Below are 21,737 nucleotides of genomic sequence, written 5' to 3' on the forward strand. Positions count from 1 at the left end.
GGATTCACGTGTGTGGACAGCCAACTAAGAGGCCTCAAAATATTTTTCGACTCTCTGGAAAAGAAGCTCATGCTCAGATTATTTTATAGGACAACAGAGATCACGTTTGTGGGAAAAAATAAAGGATTAAGGAATTCCAAGTTGAAATAAATTAACCATTTAGTATTTTCAAATAATCTACTTCTCAATTTTCTTTCAAAAAATATATATTCTGGTACAGCAAAACCAGCAATCACATAATGTGGTTCAGTCCCCATTCGGCCACAAAAAATTGAAGCGTGTGTGTGTGTGTGTGTGTGTGTGTGTGTGTGTGTGTTGGAGGGGAGGGGAGTCTGATAAATCATTTAGCTTTTAAGGGCCTCAAGTTCTCAGCAATAATATGAAGAGGTTCTCTAGATGACTGTTTCTCAATCTTTACCTTCAATCCTCAGTCAGAAATGCATTATATATTTGGACTCAGTATTAGCACATATTCACGCACAAATGGAAAGATAGTTCACAGAACAAAAACGCTTAGCTTATTAGGATAGTATAGATATTTTCGATCTGATTTTTCTCTTTTCTTTTTAATGTTGGTCTTAATTCATTTTATTGCTTTCATAACCACAGTTTAAGTGATACCGGTCTAGATGATTTCTAATAGCTTTCAGAATTTAACATTCCAGGGCTCTCTTCTATCAAGAACTTGGGCTAAGGGGAAGAAAGCAATAGCTGCATCAACAAATGGAATGAACAACTTGGAGTGTGCATTTATTTTCCTTGAAAAAGGAGCCATAGTTATCATCCATCATTCAGAGCAATCCATGACCCAGACCGAACACAATAAAATGTTATAAAAATTTTTAATTGATTTGATTATACAAAATATTTATATGTCACTTTCCTCTCTGCTTTCATATCTATAGTCCACTTCTTTAAACACAAATTATGGCTTCTTTTCCCCCTGAGAAATTAAATTTGGAGTTAAAACTCCATCTATTGAATCTGCAACCCAAAAACATCACCCATTAAGCTGAAGGGTGGATAAATAAAGGATACCAGCTCCAAATGTACTTTCATATCTTGCCTCCAAAATTTCAACTAGCATTGTATCATTTATTCTTTAAGATTTTATTTATTTATTCATGAGAGAGACAAAGAGACAGAGGCAGAGGGAGAAGCAGGCTCTACGAGGGGAGCCCTATGTGGGAATCCATCCTGGGACTCCAGGGACCACACCCTGAGTCAAAGGCAGATGCTCAATCGCTGAGCCACCCAGGTGTCCCAGTATCATTTATTCTTATAATTCTTATATTCTTATGCCTCCTGAATTTTTTTTTTTTTTTTGCCTCCTGAATTTTAAAGCTGTTATAAGACATGGTTAATCTGCCCTAATGAAGTAAATTGGTCAAGAAGTCCATCAATCTTTTATAAAGTATATACATGTATCTCTCACTTTTTGAAAGTCCACATTTTGAACTTTGCTTTTACGGAAGACCTACATTAGTATCTATTATGACTAGCTAAAGGAAATCCAAAGAATTTTTGCTTTTATGAAAAAAGGTAAAAAGCAAAAATAGCATTCAGCATGTTTTGCAGTGAGCCATTACAGAGGCAGCACACATCCTGAGAAAAGTGGCCCCACCAAAATTCTTCCCTGGGAACTACACTCAGCATCAAGCCATCAGAGCTTTGAACTCTGTGAACATCTGTGCTTTATCTTGATTTATTCTGTGCATCTATTAGCAAGATGTGTTCTACTCTATCAGAAAAGCCAGAGAGAAGTCATTTTTTGGTTCCAGGGACACTCAAAACTTTTTCCAAACGAATTAATGGTATTTGCTTCTTTATGCCTTTTTGGCTTACAAAGGGTTTCACAGGTATGCTGTACTTTCAGATAGAGGCAAAACCTGTACTTAAAATACAACATGCTGATCATGCACTGTGTTAGGTGGCTGGCATATGATAGTGAGCAAGATTAGGAACCAACTTTAAGAGATTAGCCAGTCATTGTGGGTTTTGGATGATTTTTACAATTGTCAGAAAGTTCAATCATCTTTATTTCCTTTCATTCAATTCCCAATAACAAGATTATCAACAGAATTTAGGCTCACTTAGATCATCTTCTTCACCACTGGAAGGTCTGCTTGACATCCCTCTTTATTTGGTAGAATCTTATATATTCAGTTTGGGGACGTGAATGAGGTTTGGAACTTGAAAGGGGCTCTAGAAATCATTTAATGTAACTCTCTCTATAGGTAAGATGACTAGGTATCCAGAAGGGATTTGTGAATGGTTAAGCAGTGGCACAATGTCTGGACTAGAATGCAGATTTCCAGACTGGTCGCCTAATTTTGTCTGTTCCACTCATTCTAATTTCCATCCACAGTTAATTACCCCTCATTTTTACCTTCATATTTCTCATCTACTTAAAATGAAAATATGCAAAATTTACAGATATGAAAAACATGAACATATATATTCTGCACCCTGTAGGAAGAGTTCTAGGATACTTTCTGGGAAGAAATGGAAAGGAACTATAACAGGAAGGAACATAAAAAATGCCTAAGGGCCATGAGTAATCTGCTCAAAAACATAAGAGGCTCTCCAGTAAAATGAAAGTTGGGGAAACCAGGCAGTTATGGTTTATACCAACAAATCCTATGTCGACAACTAATAACGGGGGCAACTCTTGTTTAACTGCTCTAACTCTGAACTCCTTGTCTGGACTTGTATTTGGTTTACCACAAAATATCTAAACAGCTACAGAGTGAGGTTAACTGGGGTTTAAACAAGGTAGGGTAGACTGTGGAAATCAGTATCACTTCCAAAAATTACTGACAGACCATCACAGAGGAGAGTAATTTTAACTTAACCTGATAAGCCGTGATGGAATAGTGTTTTGTTTTTGCTTACTTTTCAATACTGAGCTAAAGTTATGCTTGCAATTTAGGAGGTTAAAAAAAAAAAAAAGGCAACAAAATGTTGGCAGTCCCTAAAGATAGCAACAGCTGCTGGAAAACGGACTATATGCTTTCTAAATATAAAAATAAATATGGAATCAAGCATTGGCAGCATGATATAGTGAAAAAAGCAAGAGCCAACAAGAAGTAACCTTAAGGTTATTTAGTATTAGTATTTAGTATTTAGTATCCATTAGACTCGTTTTTTTTCATCTGCCAAATACCCATTCAACCCTCAGGTTTAAAGAATGAAGGCAAGATTACCTGTTTGGGAAAGCATTTTGATAAATGTTGAAAACATTTTGCAAAAGGCAAGCTTTCACTATTAGTAACAATTGTGCCCAAAGCAGGAAACATTTGTGATACAATCTTCTGGGACAACCAAAACCCAAAGATTAATCTGGCTCCCTGCCTTTATAATCTCCCCGGCCTCACAACTACTGACATTTCATCCCATCTGCAATCTTGCTCAAGCCTCTCTCACTGGCCAAGAAGGTCCTAAATTGCTGACGATCTTACTGGGATTTTGGTGAGGTTCAACTATTAACATCTGTGTTGTACACTGTGATCAGGTCCCCACCCGATGCACAAATCTCCTGCACCTGGAACCCATACTCTAGGCTAGTTGTCCACTGGACTTCAAACCTGTGAGACCACCTGTTGGCAGGTCTCTGCTGTACTCACTTTATGAGAGAGCCCAAAACTACAAGTAGTCCATCTATGGAACACATAATGATGTCTATACTAGCAACTCAACTTGGCCCCTCTCAACAATGAACTAGTTTTAACTGTAGCACCAAGGGTGATAACTAAGACTGATGGCATACCCCAGTGCTGGCTAGAAGAATGAAGCTCATGGACAGATTCACTAAGTCATTTCCTTTTCACCACAGAGCTCCTGTTAATCTTAAATTACACCAACTTGGAAAATATGCAGAAAGGTAGAATGTGTCTATTCTTTGAAGGCAGAAACAATAATTCTTTTAAAAATTCCATATGGTATTTAATATGATATTTCATGCTTATAACTGTGTCTATATGCACACTTGGGATACCAAACAACTTCATCTAAATCCCAAGTTATTTTCTTCCTTCCTTCCTTTTCTTTCTTATTTATTTAACTCATAAAGATTTTATTTATTTATTCATGAGAGACAGAGAGGGGGGGGAGGGGAGAGAGAAAGAGAGAGGTAGAGACAAGCAGAGGGAGAAACAGGCTCCATGCAGGGAACCTGACATAGGACTCAATCCTGGGTCTCCAGGATCACACCCTGGGCTGGAGGCAGTGCTAAACCACTGGGCCACCAGGGTTGCCCTCTCTATCATATTTAAATGAAGTGATCTTGAGAAGGAACAGTATATAAAATTTATCATGAGATACTCTAAAGATAGCTATTTAAAAGGATTACTATGAATTCTTTTATAGAGTTTAATATACTTTGGTAAACGATAATCAATTGCTAATTTTTATATACTCTAGATGTTCTAGTAAATTTCCTCATGTATAAAGTGCTGACTACATAATCTTATTTTAATTTTTTACAATTCTAGATTTCTAGGATTAAAGAAATTTTATGTTTGGCAGAATTACTGATTTATTTAATATAATCTCCTTTACATTTTAATATTATCTTTACTCAACATTACTTGAGTAATCAACTCAGCTAATATTTAATATTTCTGAAATTGGGTTTATCTTATAATTGATGGGAATCTCGTAAGTACAACTACTAGGCCTTTTTCTTCCCTTTCTTCTTGGTATATAGAATAATAGCATATCTTACAACTGATGGCAATTTGTAGTCGGTGAATAAGGTGAATATTCAACAGAAAGAAAAGGTGCTCTTCTTTAGGTTTGTTAATATTCTCCTAACCGGGCAAGATGGCAGCTCAGAATTCTGGCTCAACTACATTAGAATAATTAAGCTTTCATCAAATAGTCATTTTTGAAACAGTATATAATCATAATTCTCAATTGAGACTGCTACTATGATAATCAATGATATGGTAGAACGTCTACATGGAAATTCCAAAATGAGAATTTCTATTAGTAAGAGTTCCAGCATTAATACAATGCATTTCTAACATTTTCTCATGGTGTACAACTATACATTTCTATAAACTTGATTAACAGAAGCCTATTAATTCTCTGGGTAATATCTGCTGAAGATACTTTATCAGTCAATCAAAGAATAACTTACAACAACACTATATATAAATTAAACCTAGAGCTAAATGACTGCTTAGGAGTTATTATTTTCAGGGCACCTGGGTGGCTCAGTCGGTTAAGCAGCAACCTTTGGCTCAGGTCATAATCCCAGGGTCCTGGGATGGACAATGGAGCCCTGCATCCAGAAAGAAACATTAGTATTGTAATACAATGATCCCATTAACATCTGACTTTGATCTGGGTACTTAAAAACAATTTATCCAAACAGAAGTAAAATCAGGCTTCAGGAAGTCTCTTCTGAGAAGGCCAGAAGGGAGACTGTACTGATCCAACAGGGGACATTAATCCTACTGGAAATGCTAGAATGGAACAACTTTGCTGTAGCCTTCTTTAGGTTGGCTGTTGGCTTCAGTTGACAGGAAGAAAATTGTATGCTAATCAAAGAAAAACATTTTTTCATAGTTTTTTTTTTAACTTTAGGCAGGTGCTATTTTTCCCCCTGATATTAGGAATAACAAAAAACATTTCCACAATCAGATTAAAATAAAAGCCAAAGCCCTTTTTCATTAAGAGTTAATGCTTTCCTCTATTTGGGAAAGCCACTCTTTTCCAATAAGCACATGGAATGGGACATGCTCAAACCACCAGATATTGTGTATTGATACTGGTTATTAGTGGGGTAAATGTCACAGACCAATTTCCCCAACATCCACAACTCTTAGTAAAAAATATCTACAGGATTAACATTTTTATCACTGTAAAGTGAACAAGATAAGGTTTTGTAAAGGCAAGGCTGGGGGAAGGTAAGAGGAAGCTTTTATTTCTTATTTTAACAAAATCACATAGAAAAAAATCAGTTACCGATTTTAGGAATTGATTGTCATCCACAAGGGTCTCCAGTAATGAAATGCCTTCCTTCACTTTTACTATGTATATGACTACAATAAAAGATAGTTATTTTAAGCAAATAGTGCAAGATCTAAAAGTAAGAAATCTCCACTGAGAAAAACTGTGCTTTGGGAAAATACAAATACATGTGAAGTTATACAAGGCATCTTCATACCCAATTTCCAACCTATCTCTTCTGGGGTAGAGACCATCAAACGAAAATGAAAAAGGCACCTAACTTTTCTAAACTAAGTCACAAAAATGTTTTCTAACAAGAAATTCAAGTAGAATTAGAAGCCTGTAACAGAGGATTATTATAGAAAGCAACTTCTGGCAAAAACTCAAAGTAAAATCTGTTTTAAAAGCAAATTTAAGAAATGGGTTCTATGCTACTTTTAATTAGCTTTAAAGTATACAATTCCCCATGACTGTTGTGAAGGACACAATATAAAGGCACATTGTCCTATAAAGGTTGGCAAAATCTTAACTATATCAACACCAAGTAACATTCAGAGACTGCTTTCATTTGCTGCAGAAAATAATTATTTGGCACTGATAAAGTACTCCCTTGTTTCCATCCCTCATGCTGTTGTAATCGGAATAAAAGTTGAGAAGGTTCTGTACTTAGTTTCACTGCATGTGCCAGAACTAAGAAAATAAGATATTTTAAACAAAAACTCAATTCTAATATATATTCAGCAAGCATTTCTTTTTTAATTAAGAGCTACCATATAAGTAGGTCAGTACTTGAACTGCCCAGAGGTATAGAATAAAATAATTTAATTGCTCATAAAATAACGCTCAAGTGAGTTTCATTTAGAGTCAAAAGTATTCATAAAAAATGTTTTTAAATTCGGGTTTCCCTAATTTCTACATCACAAAACAACAGGCAGGCAGTATTTACATGTGTACCTGAACTATAATGAGCAGATATTCAAATATATCCTCAACAAGTGGCAATTCAACTGTTACTTTGTTTTTTTAACACAACAACCATGTCACCACAGTTCAGAGTTAATGTGGACCCATACAAGATCTTCGGTAATGATCATGACTGGAACTAGACAAAAGAAAAGCAGACAGTCTCTGAAAATGGTGATAAAAATTAATAGATGTTAGATCTCTGCATAAGCATTTTACTAGCCAGCTATAGGGATGCCATGACCCAGTTAGAGTTTAGGATAGGAGACTTAGTTGATGTCAGTATTTAAGGTAATATGCTCTCATAAAATTTAAAATATAGCATCAAAAAGGAAACAAAAAGGAGTATTTATTAGGTGGTGTATAGCCAAGTTTTAACCAACTATTCTGTGCTGTTCTTCCTGAAGAGGTACCATGTGAAACAAGAATGGGTCTCCCCTGCTCCACTAGTACATCAGGACTGCAGACCAAGCATCTACACAGGAAGAAAAGAAACTCTGTCTCGCCTTTTTCAGAGAGAGAAAGTCACATGTTTTACAACACATTCTGAATCACCACAACATGTCTGTAAGCTCTATCTTATCTTCTTCATGGACTCACCTAGCAAACCAGACTGTTCCCACACTGCAAATGAGCCTGTTGCCTCTTGCAATCTTCACTGCTCTTTCTTCCCTACAAATCTACCTACCAGATGACTATCCATGCTTCACAATGCAGTCCAAAGACAACTCAATAAGGAAGATTTCCTGGTGCTTAGAGGCTCTCCATGCAGCCTTTTCTCACATTCCATCCTGCCTTATGTAGTCTGATTAGACTGAATTCTCTAAGGGCTACATCTCCCAGTAAGAGTTAATAGCACCACAAGCACCAACACTCACATCTGGCTTTCAATCATTGTGTAACAGGAAGGATTGAGTCCAGCATGTCCAAGCCCATTTAGAACCCTAGAGTGCATTGGTAGAGTGCAACTCTTCCTGGGTTTAAAATGGTCCGAAACTGAGGTCTATGATGTTTCTAGCTATCTTTTGAGTGCAGGTTTATGTGAGGTACAGTGGTAAAGAATCTAGATATCTGTGTCCCGAGGCTCTCCTGAACATGTCCAAGCACAAATGGAGTTTAGTAATACTGCATTCATCTTGCAGCTAGGCCAAATGACAATGCTAAAGCTCTACTTAAAGCAAGTCCCCACATGTGTTTCAAAGCAAGGCTTTGCTTCACCAGAAGTCTAAAACTCACTGTAGTACAGATATTCACATATTTAAAGTGTGGGTTAACCACAAGCAAGACCCAGTTACTAGGACAAAGCTGCCTTTATCAACTAGTCTCAATTCGTGGTCTGGCATATTTATTTATAGCACCAGTAGAGAATTTTAATAATTTAATGAACTGGAAAGGATAATAAATTCTCAGCAATTCACATGAAAGGAAGAAAGCAGTCATATGAATAATCTAAAAAAATAGGTAATTAAAGAGACTTTTACTTTGAAATGTGTTTCATTTGTACTTAACACTGAATGGATAAATTTCCACTACATTAGACACACCCAATCCTCAAACAAAGTAATAAAACAGGCTTGTGTGTACAGGGCTCCTATGTGAATAGTCTGGAAACTCACGCCTACATGGCAAACAAACCACAGTGCCAGGGATGGGCAACGTCCCATTAAAATTACCGCAGAAAATGAGCATAAGTAGAAAAGTGCACTTTTTACACATGTGCATTTCCATGTCATGATTTATTAAGAAACAAAAGTGTTTGATTTTTTCCCAAAAATAAAGAATTCTCAACTTCTATCAATATATTCTAAGACTAAAGGAAGAATAAATGAAGATAGTAATATCAATAGAGGAATAAATAGCTGAGTATCTTCTCCACAGCTGCCAAGTCTCTTGCATGTTAATAAAGGAAAATTTTTATCACCAGTAATGATTTTAAAAATCATTAGTAGGGATGATTTATTAACAAACCGTTAAAATGCAATGGTTTGAATTGTGGGCAAAACATAAAAAATAACTTGGATTTCCAAATAACTTAAAATGGCTATCAAAAATGTATTTTTTGAGCAGGTGGGATAAGGTAAATATATTATTTTGTGCCTGTTGTTTAAAGAATGAATGATTTTACGGTATTATTTTAAGCAGTTTTGAAATGCACTGATTAAGAAAGTATGTGAAGTAGGTAGAAGTGACTGAAGCCCTCTGAAACCTCTTAGTTAACATCTGGTAGTGGTGATACATAACCAAGAGCCCTCATGAGAGGAGCCATCTGCTCCAAATAGAAAAGGGAAGGTTTTCTTTGGAAGCTCCAAAAGAACTGGTACCATTGCCTGGCTGTGTGACTCTTCACTATTGATGCTGCTGGTTCCTAAGCCACCAGAGGTGACGATCACTCCCATGGTTCCTGAACAGCCAAAGGGAACAAGCACTGAAGGACCCGTCAAATCACCTATCTTTCCCCATTCCTCCCTGCCCACACCTGGGGAATAGGAGAATTTAGGAACTGTGGTAAAACAGCTTCAATAATGCAAATTAGCTCCTGTGCCTTCCTTGGCCATAATCAAGGTACTGTTTCATGGGGGAATCTCTGGGAGATGCAGCAGTAAAAACTGTTGATTTAATTAAACCTTGACGCTTGAGCACACATCTCTTAATATTTTGTGTGATGAAATGCACAAAGCAGTTCTAGTGAAATGCAGATACAACGGTTGCCTTGAGAAAAAAATACTCATGTAATTGTTTTAGAGGTGAACAACTCTTTTTTTTTTTCATGGAATATCAACCGTACTTGAGAAAATTTGCCAAATATGCTTTTTCACTTAAATATCTAGCAGACATCTTCTCAAAAACGAATGAAGTGTCACTTCAAATAAAGGCAAGCAAAAATTAAAATTTTGGAAATTTTGATTACATCACTATGTTTGATAGCTTCCCAACATTTAAAGACTGTTCTTGATGAGATTGGTGACATTAAATGAATGTAATATTTTAATATTGTGTAATTAAACATAACATTTGAAAGATTTTCATAACTCACTGAACCAATGTCTTCTAATAACAATGCACTCACATTACAAAATCGTGCACAGGAAAAAAAATGGTCCATTTTAAGTGCAAGACAGACCAATGGATTTCAGTATGACAAGAGTACAAGTTCACTGATGTTTTCACATGGCAATTAAACTTTAAAAAACTACCAAAGTTTGACAAGGTATTAAAGAATATTCTCAATAATCTGAAAAGGCTATTAAAATATCCTTCCTACCTACCTGGGAGAAGAGATTTTCATCATATGATTCGACCCAAAACATTTATTTATTTTTAAACATGTAAGTAAATAAAGTTTTTCTTTGCTTTCATTTCTACTCCTTAATAAATAACAATAGATATAACCTCTATAAACAAAAGTTCTCAGGGTTTCTCAAAATAAGAGTATAAGAATCCTGAGAACAAAAACTATGGGAACCACTGACACTCGACTTGCATAAGGAATTTGGATTTTACTGTAAGCATGATTGGTGGCCAGCCCTTAAGAGTGTTTTAATAAAAGTTCTTTTAAGGTGTTTATACCTATCAGTCTTTTGGTTTTACTCTTCTAGAAATCAACAACTCTGAGAGTAAAATTCTCAACTATTCACCCCCCAAAATTTTTTTGCACATTAGGTAGACAAAATAAAGAATACAAGAAAAACATGACAATTTCTGCCACAAAAATTAACAGCAAAGAACTAATATTGTTTGTTCTATGACCCTGTTTGGCACCTTATCTTTGCTCCAACCTCACAAAATTCACAGGACATGAGATGCAAGATTTATCAGTTCATACCTTCTTGGAAGACTTTAAAATAAAAGTTTAAATGGATTTTTAGTAAAAAAAAATGTCCTTAGAAACTTCACATAAGTTTTAACAGTAAGAAAGACATTGATAGGACATCTTCCTGATGGTATGCTTTTCCAGGTTTCCTTAGGAGAATTAGAAGTAGCAGCCTCTGCTGTCCCCCCAAGGTAAGCATTGCTGTCAACGTGAAGAGAAGTTGCTGTTCATTTTCTTTCATTTAAAGACAGACACATTTGTTTGGTTAAATGTGTCTGGTTAAAACTTGCTTCTCTCACACTAATTTAATATCTACCTTTGTATTATTTATCTATAGTACAGTGTTTGGTTTTATATAATGCCAATAATCTTTGTAACATACTAAGTAGTAAAAGATACTTTGTTGGAAATAAAGTTCAAGTTAGGACTTTGCTGAAGTCCAAGGGAAATATTTCATCTACCAGCAGTAATTTTTCATTTAAAAATAGCCTTTACTGGTGTGTCTGTCTGGCTGAGTTGGTGGAACATGGAACTTGATGTTAGGGTTGTGAGTTTGAGCCTCACTTTGGGTGTAGAGATTACTTAAAAATAAAATCTTAAAAAAAAAAAACACTTTCTTAGCTTCACTCATAAAAGGATTTCAGAGGTTGTGTATGTTGGTAGAATTGTAATCCTCATAATTACTTTATACCCAATAATTATGTTATTATACAAAGACAGTAATATCAAAATACAAGTTGTCCCAAACTTGAGCATCTGGTTTTCCTATAACTCAAGCCAGACACCATTATATACTGACATCCCGAACCGGCACCCAACCTCGTACAGAGTATATCACTGCCTGGTGATGATTCTGAGTACCTGCCAGCAGCTGTATGCTACCAAGAATTCAGGATCAAATTCTGCATTTTGAGGAGTCTTTTGTGGCACTGACAAGAGAAAGTAGATAAAATAACTCAGAATTGCAAGTAAGCATGGGCTGATCCCATAGGTCCCACAAAAATACTGTTGAATAGTAGTATTAAGTTAGCTAGAAAATCCACTAATTCAACTTAACAAAATTCTACATTTCTTGACAGATATGCTGAGACCCCCTAGGGGAGAGGTGTTGGGGGGGGGGGGGGCGAGCAGGCAGAGAGCAGGGACCAGTGACTGCCCAGTCTCTCCAACAGAAGCGTGCCAGCTTCCAGCACTTACCCACCCTGGCTCCTAAGGCCCCAAGGAACGGAGAAAGAAGAAACCATGGCAAAGGAGGGAGTGCTCAGGGATGCACCTCTGCCAGAAAGGGTGTCCTACGTGGAGGGGAGGAGAGGCGCGGGTTGGGGGGAGGGCTACACAAGAGGAAGCAACAGCTAATAACAGCCTGAACTTACATCTTGAGCAGGAGGTGCTTCTGGGTAGCTTCTCACCATTTTTAATGATGACAATAAGATTATTTGGGGAAGAGAAGCCTGCTATAATGCTAATTAAAAATTATACCATTTTCCAGACTTTCTAGGAATGTAGATCATTCCCCAAAAAGCCCTCCAATAATACATCTAAGTGTAGTTTAATTATTACAACTAGTCTTTTTACTACATTTTCCATGAACAGAGATGTGAAAATAGGTGGGAGCCTTGGTAATCCCTTGTCTATCCAGAGACCTAAAGTATAATGACTGAAGACCAAAATTAGTTCTTCACCAGAGTAGGTATGTTTGCTGGTGCTGGGTAGGCAATATCACCACTTCCAAAAAAACTGGATGGATATAAAAAGATGGGAATTTAAAAAAAAAAAAAAACAAAAACAAAAACTTTACAAATAAAACAATTACTATGTATGTCCCAAACCAAATGTAGAACCATAAAAATAAGGGATATTTTCCAGGTGGGCTATCAATTAATAGCTTAAACTAAGGGTTACTTTGCGATTCAGCAACAGCAAGTCAGGTCAAGGCTTTCCATTCAGACTTGGCCAATAAAACAACTGTTTGGGGTTAAATAAAATAAATGATTACCAACGACATTTGAAAAGAATGAATCTTCACAATAACAAAACCCAGATGTAATGCTAATCTGAATTTCAAAGGCAGAGCAAACTTATCAGGCAGGTGCATTCAAAACAGTGGTCCTTCAGAAATTTTATTTCTCACGTCTATGGTAATCATGGTTAAACCATTTACATCCTCTAACTGAATATAGGGATTGCTCTTGTTCATATACTACTATAGAAAAATTCAGTAGGTAAAAAATAAGGAACTAGATGTGCCTAGAGGAAAAGAAAACAAACTGAAGAAAAGTTTCACAAATTCTGTGTTTAGGTAACAGCTATTGGATTTATGCATTTCTAGGAATACATACACTTTGGTTTATTGTCTATTCTTTAGTTGCTTATATGATCTCTAAAAAATCTTTTTTCTTGCACATGAAATCACTTATTTGCATGGCAACTACAATGAGACAAACCATACAGATCTCTATCAAAAGAGAAGGATGTCTGATACTTTTGAAATACTCTCCAATTTTAATGACATAAAAGGAGACTCTAGAAACAACGTAAGCAAAACTCTAAAATGACTGCTCTAAGGACTGCTGTAAGAATTACTGTAAGGGTGACTGCAACTGACTGCAGTCTGGGAAGCTGAAGGTAAAGGACTGAGAATGCTTTGATTTTGTGGATTTAGTACCATGTTTAATCAATGTGCTTCTCTGTGGCTCTCAGTGATTTCAAAATCACTTTGTAAAGGAACTATTTCAACCTCAGAGGAAAAAAGTTTAAAGGGGATATAAGAGATGGAGAGATGCCTTGAAAAGCAAGAAAGCACAAGAAGAAAACAAATGGTTATATTCCATTTTAAGGGACTGGTTAAAAAAAAAAAAAAAAAAAAAAACAATATAGTAACAGTGTATCACTGATATTTACCAGGGAGCTCAGACATGTATTTTGAAAAGTTACCAAAGTGAGGCTACTATTCCCCCTTGGTTTAAAGCTGAAATCCAAAAAGCAGATCTAGAATGTAATTCACACCATTCAAATGTGAATTAAGGCAGTTGGCTACGTTTTCCTGACAGTTAAGCGACTTGTCCCTACACATTGGCACAACTGAGCACTTCACAGCCTCCGCCTTAATCCTCATAACCAGTCTGTGAGTTATTATATCCACTCTAAATCATACATGTTCTGGAACTTCTCCCTTGTGGTAGAATGCTCTATCATTAATGTTGGACCCACTGATGTCAAAGACTATGCTACTTTATAAGAAATTCATTGAAAAAAAAAAAAGAGAGAGAGAAGGCTGACTGCATTCATTCATTCAAAAAACATTTACTGGACACTTTCTATGTACCAGGCACAAATATACGTGGGACACGTTAATGAAGAGACATAAAATATATTTGCCCACACAGAACTTACAGCCTAGCAGGGGTGGGGAAAAAGACAAGTAACCATCAATCAATCAGTCAGCATTTTAGAAGATATCTATCACATAAAAAGAAAATGCAGAGCACTGCAAAAGGGATACAAGACATACCTTGCAGTTAAAAATAGGGCAGACCTCACTGACCAGGTGATATTTTAGTGAAGACTGGAAGGAGGTGAGGAAATTGGCCATGACTACATCTGCGGAGAAGATTCTACAGGCAGAGGGAAAACCCAACACAAAGACTTGAAAGTGGGAATGTGCCTAATTTATTTCAGGATCAACAAGAAGGTAAAGATGACTGCAATGGAGAGCAGGAGAGGAATGGAAGTGGAAACAGGGCAGAGTTACTGGTAGCCAGATTGTATTGGGCTTCATGAATCATTATGAGAAACTGGACTTTTATTTCTAAGACAGAAAGCCATAGGATGGTTTTAATGTAACCTGACTTGTTTTATTTTATTTTATTATTTATTTATTTTTTTTCTGACTTCTGTTTTAAAAAGATCTATCTGGTTGTTATGCTGACAATATATTAAAAGGAAGCTAGGGAAGGAGACCAGAGGGGCGACTGTAATAATGCAGTCAAGAGGTGCTGGAAACTAGGGACAGGATGTGAGTAGTAACAGAGGTGGGGAAAGGGTTAAGCTCCTGAATTTCTATGGACAACAGGATTCTGGGTACATTTTGAAGCTACAGGAACAGGATTTGCTGACAGCTTTGATGTGGAGAGAAAAGAGTAAGGAATAATTCCAAGGGTTTTAGCTTGAATACCCTGAGAGAAATGGAACTTCCACCCACCAAAATGGGGCAGGATGCAGGAAGAGCAGGTTTATAGAAAACTATAAAAATAAATCACTTTTAATCCTGTTAAAATTGAGTTATCTTTTACGTATTCAAGCTTTAAGAAGTCAAAAAAGTAGTTGATATGTTCTTCAGAAGTTTCAGGGCACTCACTACTCCAGCTGGAAATATACATCTGGGAGTCTTACAGAGCTACATGGTATTTTATTAAAGCCTTATAACTGTTTGAGACAAGAGTCCTACAGGAACTGAGCCCTGAAGCATTCCAAATTAATAGGTTGGTGAGAAAAAAACAGTGCAAATTTTAAAAAATGACTGAAAAAGTGAAATCAGTGATGCAGAAGTACAGGAGGAAAAGCAGCATATGGTGTTCTCACAACCAAGTGACTTATGTCAAAAAAGAGGGAATGACGACCAATTATATCAATGTTGCCAATACGTAAAGATGGGAAATGACTGCAGATTTAGCAACTTGGAGTATCTTCTTTTTCTAAAAAAAAGTCCTAGTGACTGTATCCCACCTCACCCCAGAAGATAATTATGGATTGAATATGATGTTGTATTTCAATGTGCATGTGAACTGAATGTTTTCCTAAAGAATTATCCAAAAGAAAGGATTTATTCCAATTTAACATTTGGGATTTGAATCAGCTGATCTGTTAAGAAATACGGTTAAGAAAGTGATAAACTATAAATGCTAACAGTAATTTGTTAAATATTTAATTCCCATCCCTTAACAAAACAGCCTCAAGGTAAATTGGAAATTAAAAATATAGATTTTGTCCTGATTAGGAATTATGATAAACCAAAAACCCATATCACACTACTGTTTTTCCTATTAGAATAAAGAACACAAGTTTGCACATTATGACCATTACTATTTGATAACGTTCTAGAAACATTTTGTAATGTTCTAGAACGTTAACATTAGTGCAGCATGCCATTAAACCAAAATAAAAGGTATATTAGAAAAAAAGTAGAAACAAGTGTTATTGGGAACTGATTTAATATAACCGGGAAACCCAAGAGAACAAACTGCTCTTGGAGTAAAAGCCAGCTATTAAATAAATACACAAAAATCAACAACTATCTTATACTAGCAGTAACCAGTTTGAAGAACCCATCACAACAGCAACAGCAACAACAAAATACCAAAGAAGAACCCTAACAAGAAATATTAGGGCTTAAACAAAAAACAAAATGAAAAACAAACAAAACCTCTTCCAGGAGAGTTAGAAATCTGGATAACCTGTATTGTCCCTTAAAAGACACTTACTCCATGTAAATGACAGTCCTTGCCAAAGAACAAGAATGCACATAACTGTAGTGGAAAACTGTAACAAAAGCAGGAAAGTGGAAAGCAGCTACGTAGCCCACCTAAAAGAGTGAATGAAATGCTCCAGGTTACTCACAAACTGAGGGAGTAAAAGGAGGTGAAAGGGTAGCAGGTTAAAATAAGGTTAGTAAAGGCTGTTTAGGAAGTCCTACCCCTGGATGCCCTTCCAACTGGCCATCAGGCCCAGAGCTCAGCAAGACTGGAGACTAATTGATAAGAGAGTAGATAAAACAATTAAGTCTTCAGGCTGTGAGAGCACAGGAACCTTCCCCAAAGTGGCTCTATAGAAAGAGGATGCTGAGACTCCTGCCAGATGCCTCGGGGAACCCTGGCAGCTAGATCCTTTCAACAGCTCAGGATGCTGAAGTCCATACTCTCTGACCAGCCCAAGAGGAAAGACCCTACAAAAGGCTCCAATAAACGACTGGGAAGAAACAGTAAACAGTGAAAAAAGGCTGGGGGAGAGGGAGACTCAGGAGATTGGGGGTGGTAGGGGAGAAAGGGGCAAGGGGCCATTTATTTTATAGTAAGCCTTTTAGTACTCTTAAACTATGTACATGTATTAGTTTAAAAATAGTAAGATAAAAAAAAAGATAGTAAGATAATGTTTATCTGAAAGGACAGATGAACATAATTCTGATTTTCCAAAGAAAATTGTGACTTGCTCTACCAGATATTTCTACCTAATCTAAATCTACAATTTAAAAGAGTTGGCGTTAAGTTTAGAGATCAACACATAGATTAGACCTAAAGCAGAAGCAAACCCAAAACTAGTCAAGATCTTAACATGTAATAAAGAAAAGATCAAAACCAATGAGGAAAAGATGGACACTTTAACAAATGGTGTTGGCAGAATTGACTTGCTGGTGAAGAAGAGATGGTCTAAGACAATTCACATCCAAACATTAGTACATACTTAATTGTAAAAATCTAATATATTTTCAAAATTTGTTACATTAAGGTAAATGTAACATAATGAGGTAAATGTAACATAAAACTTTTAAACATAAATGTTTACAAAGAAAAATCATAAAGGAAAAAACAAAGCTTGACTACATAAAAGTAAACCTATTTTGCTGTTTGGAAAACACCATTAAGTAAAAGTAACAAGCTATATGTGTGTGTGTGGGGGGGGGGGGTGAAACTGCAAATATGATAAAGGTATTAATACTCTTTATACAGAACTATTCAAAATCATTTAAAAAAATCATCAATTAAGAATAAAGGGAGCAAAGTACCCAAACAAACTCCTTTCAGGAGTTAAAACAAGAAGCAAATCACGAATTCCACTAGTTACCAAAGACTAGAAGTTAAAATAAGATCACATTTTTATAGAAAATTAGGAGGGATTAAACACTGGAATGCTGACACAGTGAGGAAATCATTAGGTGCATAAGGGAATCAATGTGTCTTGGCATAAGCAGTTTGGCAACGTGCCTCAGGAACCATAAAAGGTTCACCTCTGCCCCAGGAATTCTGCTATAAACCTAGCCTAAGCAAGTCTAAGACACCAAGACTTTCAGGCATAGGCATTTATTCCAGCACTGCCTGTGAGTCTGCTCTTCCTTGAGCCTACCTCCTTTGCCCGACTCTGTTGAAGGCTGTCTTCATTCGGTTCATTACATCTTTCCAAAACTCTATTGTTGCAGATACCATTACTATTATTATTACCCTGATTCCACGGATAAAGCAAACACAATCAAAGAACTAGTAGAATTTGGAACCAGCGTTTAGTGCCAAATTTTCAACCACTAAAAATGAAAATATATCAAACAACAGAAAACTACTTAAACCTTGGTATATCAATCATTAAAAAATCTTACATTCCGTGGCGCCTGGGTGGCTCAGCTGGTTAAACATCTGCCTTTAGTTCAGGTCAGGATCTCTGGGTCCTGGGATCAAGACCCACATTAGGCTCTCTGCTCAGCAGGGAGTCAGTCAGCTTCTCCCTCCCTAGCAACCTCTATGCCTCTCCCCTCCCCCTTAAAATAAAAAGCAAAATTAAAAAAAAAAAATCTTACAAAGATTTAAAAGTGTAGAAAACGTCTATGGTATATTAAATGAAAGCACGGTATTTAAAACTACAAATGAAACTAAAATTGCTAATTCTGTTTAAAAATATTCAGATAAATAAAAAGGGACAAGCGGAAGCACACCATCTCATGAATAGTTTATTTCTGATGATGTGATTGTGATTTCTTTGATCATTCCCTAAATATCTACAACAAGGGAGGATCTTTTATTTTAAAATGTTTAGAAACCATAGAAACAACAGATCCTTTCAAATGTATGTTTGAAGGCTTCGTTTTGAAACATGATGGAAAAAAGATTAGGTGAGAGGTTACTATCTTAGCAGCAGAGCACTGCTGTCGAACTACAACATCCATCAACTGAGAGGGATTTCCATCTATATTTTCTCAGAGTAAAATGGAAAAAAATCCTTTCAGAATTTGCTTGATAGTCCAGCTAATGCATACTTAATTAGCACCCAAGATAGGTGATAGCTGCAAGAGAAAAACCTCTTCAACTCCCAATGCATGCTTAGAATCCCTGGTCTACTAAAAACATTTTGGAATTGATGGACTGAATTCTGATTATTATTTACACAATAAAGTTTGAAAAGTTTCGAAAAGGAAAAAAAGCCTAAGACATGGAAACAATATACTTCTGTACTTTGTTCAGAACTGTTTTAACAGTTCCTTGCAATGCAAACTGGATTTAGATGGCTATAGAATTCCTGTTCTGAGCATAACAATGAACATTTAAAAAAATTATCTTTGTGTGCCAGGAAAGGGAAAGAGTGGGTGAATCTGTAGACAAACTATGCCTTAAAGTAGAACACTACAAGCGTTTAACTTTTTGTAAAGAATCAAATCAAGGCAAAGCACCTTCTAGGAACAAAACAATTTTAAGGGATCCCTGGGTGGCTCAGCGGTTCAGGGTGTGATCCTGGAGACCCGGGATCGAGTCCCACGTCGGGCTCCAAGCCTGGAGCCTGCTTCTCCCTCTGCCTCTCTCTCTCTCTCTCTCAAATAAATAAATAAAATTCAAAAAAAAATTAAAGACTGATAATGACTTTGGCGGGGGGTGCCCACAAACTGCCACAAGATTATTGCATGGCTGTAAGATTCTGTTTCACTTAGAAAACTTCTGAAATACAAGAGGTCTTAGGACTTTGAAGAATATATACAATTCTTAAGTTTGTGTGCCCCCCCAAAGGAAAACGGTTTCAAAAAATATCGTTTCCACCACAGTTTTAAACTTTGTTAAACAAGTTCTCGGTGCAACGACTGGAAGAATGATTAGTCCTCATAGCTGCTGGCAGTATCACCCCATACAACAGCATTAATAATTCTGTAATTACTTAGAAAGAAAAACTGGAACTAGTATGAGATCACCCTTACCTGAGCTGAGGCCAAGAACTGAAAAGGGTGATTCAAATTCTTCAGAAGAGTCCCACTCGGAATCCCAAAGGTAGGAGGACCCGCCCACTTCCCCTGGAGTAACCGTTGCCATGGGAACCCGCAGTAACCCTTCCGAGCCGGTACAGACTGGGGGAGGGGGAATCCTCCCAGAGGCTGGGGGATGGTTAAAAGAAGGGGATGGGGAGAGGGAAAAGATAAGGGGGGGGGGGGGGTTTGAGGCTAAAAGACCACGAAAACTGCTCCGCGGGGACAGGGGTTAGAGGAGGGCTGAGTAACCCCAAAGGAAACCCAAAACCATGAGTGAGAACAATAACCTGGACGCTAGAGTCACATTATAGTTAAGTTCAAATTCGAACCATTAGCCGCTTCCCTCCTTCGCGGGTGGGAAACAGACTACCCTTTGTCAGCTCCCGTCTACGGAAAACGAAGCTGGACTTTTATCTCCATCGGAAACTGAATGCTACTTGGTAAAACTGAAATCTTGACTTTCTTACGTTAAGTCACCGGTCCCCAAACTCTGCTGCAAACTGGAAACACCCAGGGATCTTTCCAGCGTGTCTAACTGGCCTGGGGCGCTATTTAAGCTTAGAGTTTTAAGACTCTCCGGTTTGGTTCTCTTCCGCAGCCGATTTTGGGAACTACTGTGGTCCGTGATTTGCTGAGGTGCTAGAGTATTTTCTAAAAAAAAAAAAGAAAGAAAGAAAGAAAGAAAGAAAGAAAAGAAAAGAAAAGAAAAGAAAAGAAAAGAAAAGAAAAGAAAGAAAAGAAAAGAAAAAAAAGAAATAAAGCACCATTATCTTCCTTTGTCTTTTTACGGCTAATAATAGAATTAGCTGGCTCTCTCCAAGCACACGCAGGACAATAGGTTTCTTGACAAATAGGAATCCCCGGCGTGTTCTCACAATGCTCTCTTGGAGATAAAAAGACCAGGCTGCATGACCTTTTTCTTCCCGAGACAGCAAACATCCTTCCCGCCCTAGCACCAAACTTACACACCTATTTTAAGCGCGAAGGGACCGTGAATGGTGCTCGGAACTCGGAAGGACGAGCTGCAGCACCAGAAGCAAAGACAACCCCGGCAAGCCCGTCCTCACTCGACGGGACTGGGAGGGCGGCCGTGGGTCCCCGGAGCCCGAGCCCCAGCCCGCGCCCCAGCCCGCGCCCCAGCCCGCGCCCCGCGCCCCGCGCCCCGCGCCCGCTGGCAGCGCCCCAGTAAAGTTACTCGGGCAAGTTTGCTGCCGCCCGCACGCGCCTCCCCGGCTCAGGCCCGCGGCGCCCAGGCCCCCGGCCGCGCCCCCTCCCGGACCTCGCCGCCTCCGCCGCCCCGCACCCGGCCGGCCGCCCGCCGCTCTCCTTCGCCCCGCCCCGGCGCCCCTCGGCCGCAGCGGCCCTGCCCTCCCGCCCCGGCGCCCGGACCCCGTCGGGAAGCCCGCCCCAGGCAGAGCCCCCGGGCGGCCCCGAGCCGCGTCCCGGCCCCGCCGCGCTCGGCACCCTCGGCCCGCGGCCCGGAGCGCGCCCCTGGCCGGCGGGTCGCTGCTGCGCACGCGCGGAGGCGCCCGCCAGCTCACCCGCGGCGCCCTCGCTCACCGTCCGCGCCCTTCGTCACCTCCGGCGCCGCCGCAGCCTGCGCCGCCCGCCGCTCGCCGCCCGCGCCCGCGCCCGCGCCCGCCGCCCGGGTCCGGCGCCCACTCCGCAGGCCCCGGCCCGGGCACTCGGGGATGCAGCGCCCGGCGGGCTCGGCGGGCACCCGCACGCAGGGCACGCTCCGCGGGGCCGCGCCCAGCAGGCCGCGCGCCCGGGGCCGGAGGGGGCGGGGCCGGAGGGGGCGGGGCCAGCAGGCCGCGCGCCCGAAGGCCGCCTAGGACACGGGCATGCGCAGTGCGCGTCCCGTCCTAGAGTCCGGCTGCGGGCTGGTCCCTGACCCTAGACCCGGGAGCGCGAGGAAGGCGGGAGGCAGGGCTAGGGTTCCCCGTCCCTGAGCGGCGACCCCACTCTTGTTCCACAGACTGCAGGCTCTTCCTCTCGTTCCTTCAATTACTG

General features: G+C 38.9%; 1 protein-coding gene across 4 annotated transcripts in view; it reads right to left on the bottom strand.

The window, feature by feature from the left end:
• Positions 1–21,332, bottom strand: part of BTBD3 (BTB domain containing 3) — a 34,134-nt gene extending 12,802 nt beyond the window's left edge. Inside the window, exons 1-2 of one of the 4 annotated variants that reach the window (XM_038571601.1) lie at positions 20,694–20,820; positions 20,192–20,375 (exon numbers count right to left, since the gene is read on the bottom strand). Coding sequence is in view for 1 of the 4 variants with exons in the window: in XM_038571600.1 (XP_038427528.1) it covers positions 19,677–19,788 (112 nt within the window). In the remaining 3 variants the exon portion in view is untranslated. Of the gene's footprint in view, positions 1–19,676; positions 19,826–20,191; positions 20,376–20,693; positions 20,821–21,284 lie in introns of those variants that run through there. The other 3 variants (XM_038571604.1, XM_038571603.1, XM_038571600.1) reach the window with 3 other exon arrangements.
• Positions 21,333–21,737: the final 405 nt, after the last annotated feature.

This window comes from Canis lupus, chromosome 24 (genome assembly GCF_011100685.1).
Source record: "Canis lupus familiaris isolate Mischka breed German Shepherd chromosome 24, alternate assembly UU_Cfam_GSD_1.0, whole genome shotgun sequence".
NCBI classification, from domain to species: domain Eukaryota; kingdom Metazoa; phylum Chordata; class Mammalia; order Carnivora; family Canidae; genus Canis; species Canis lupus.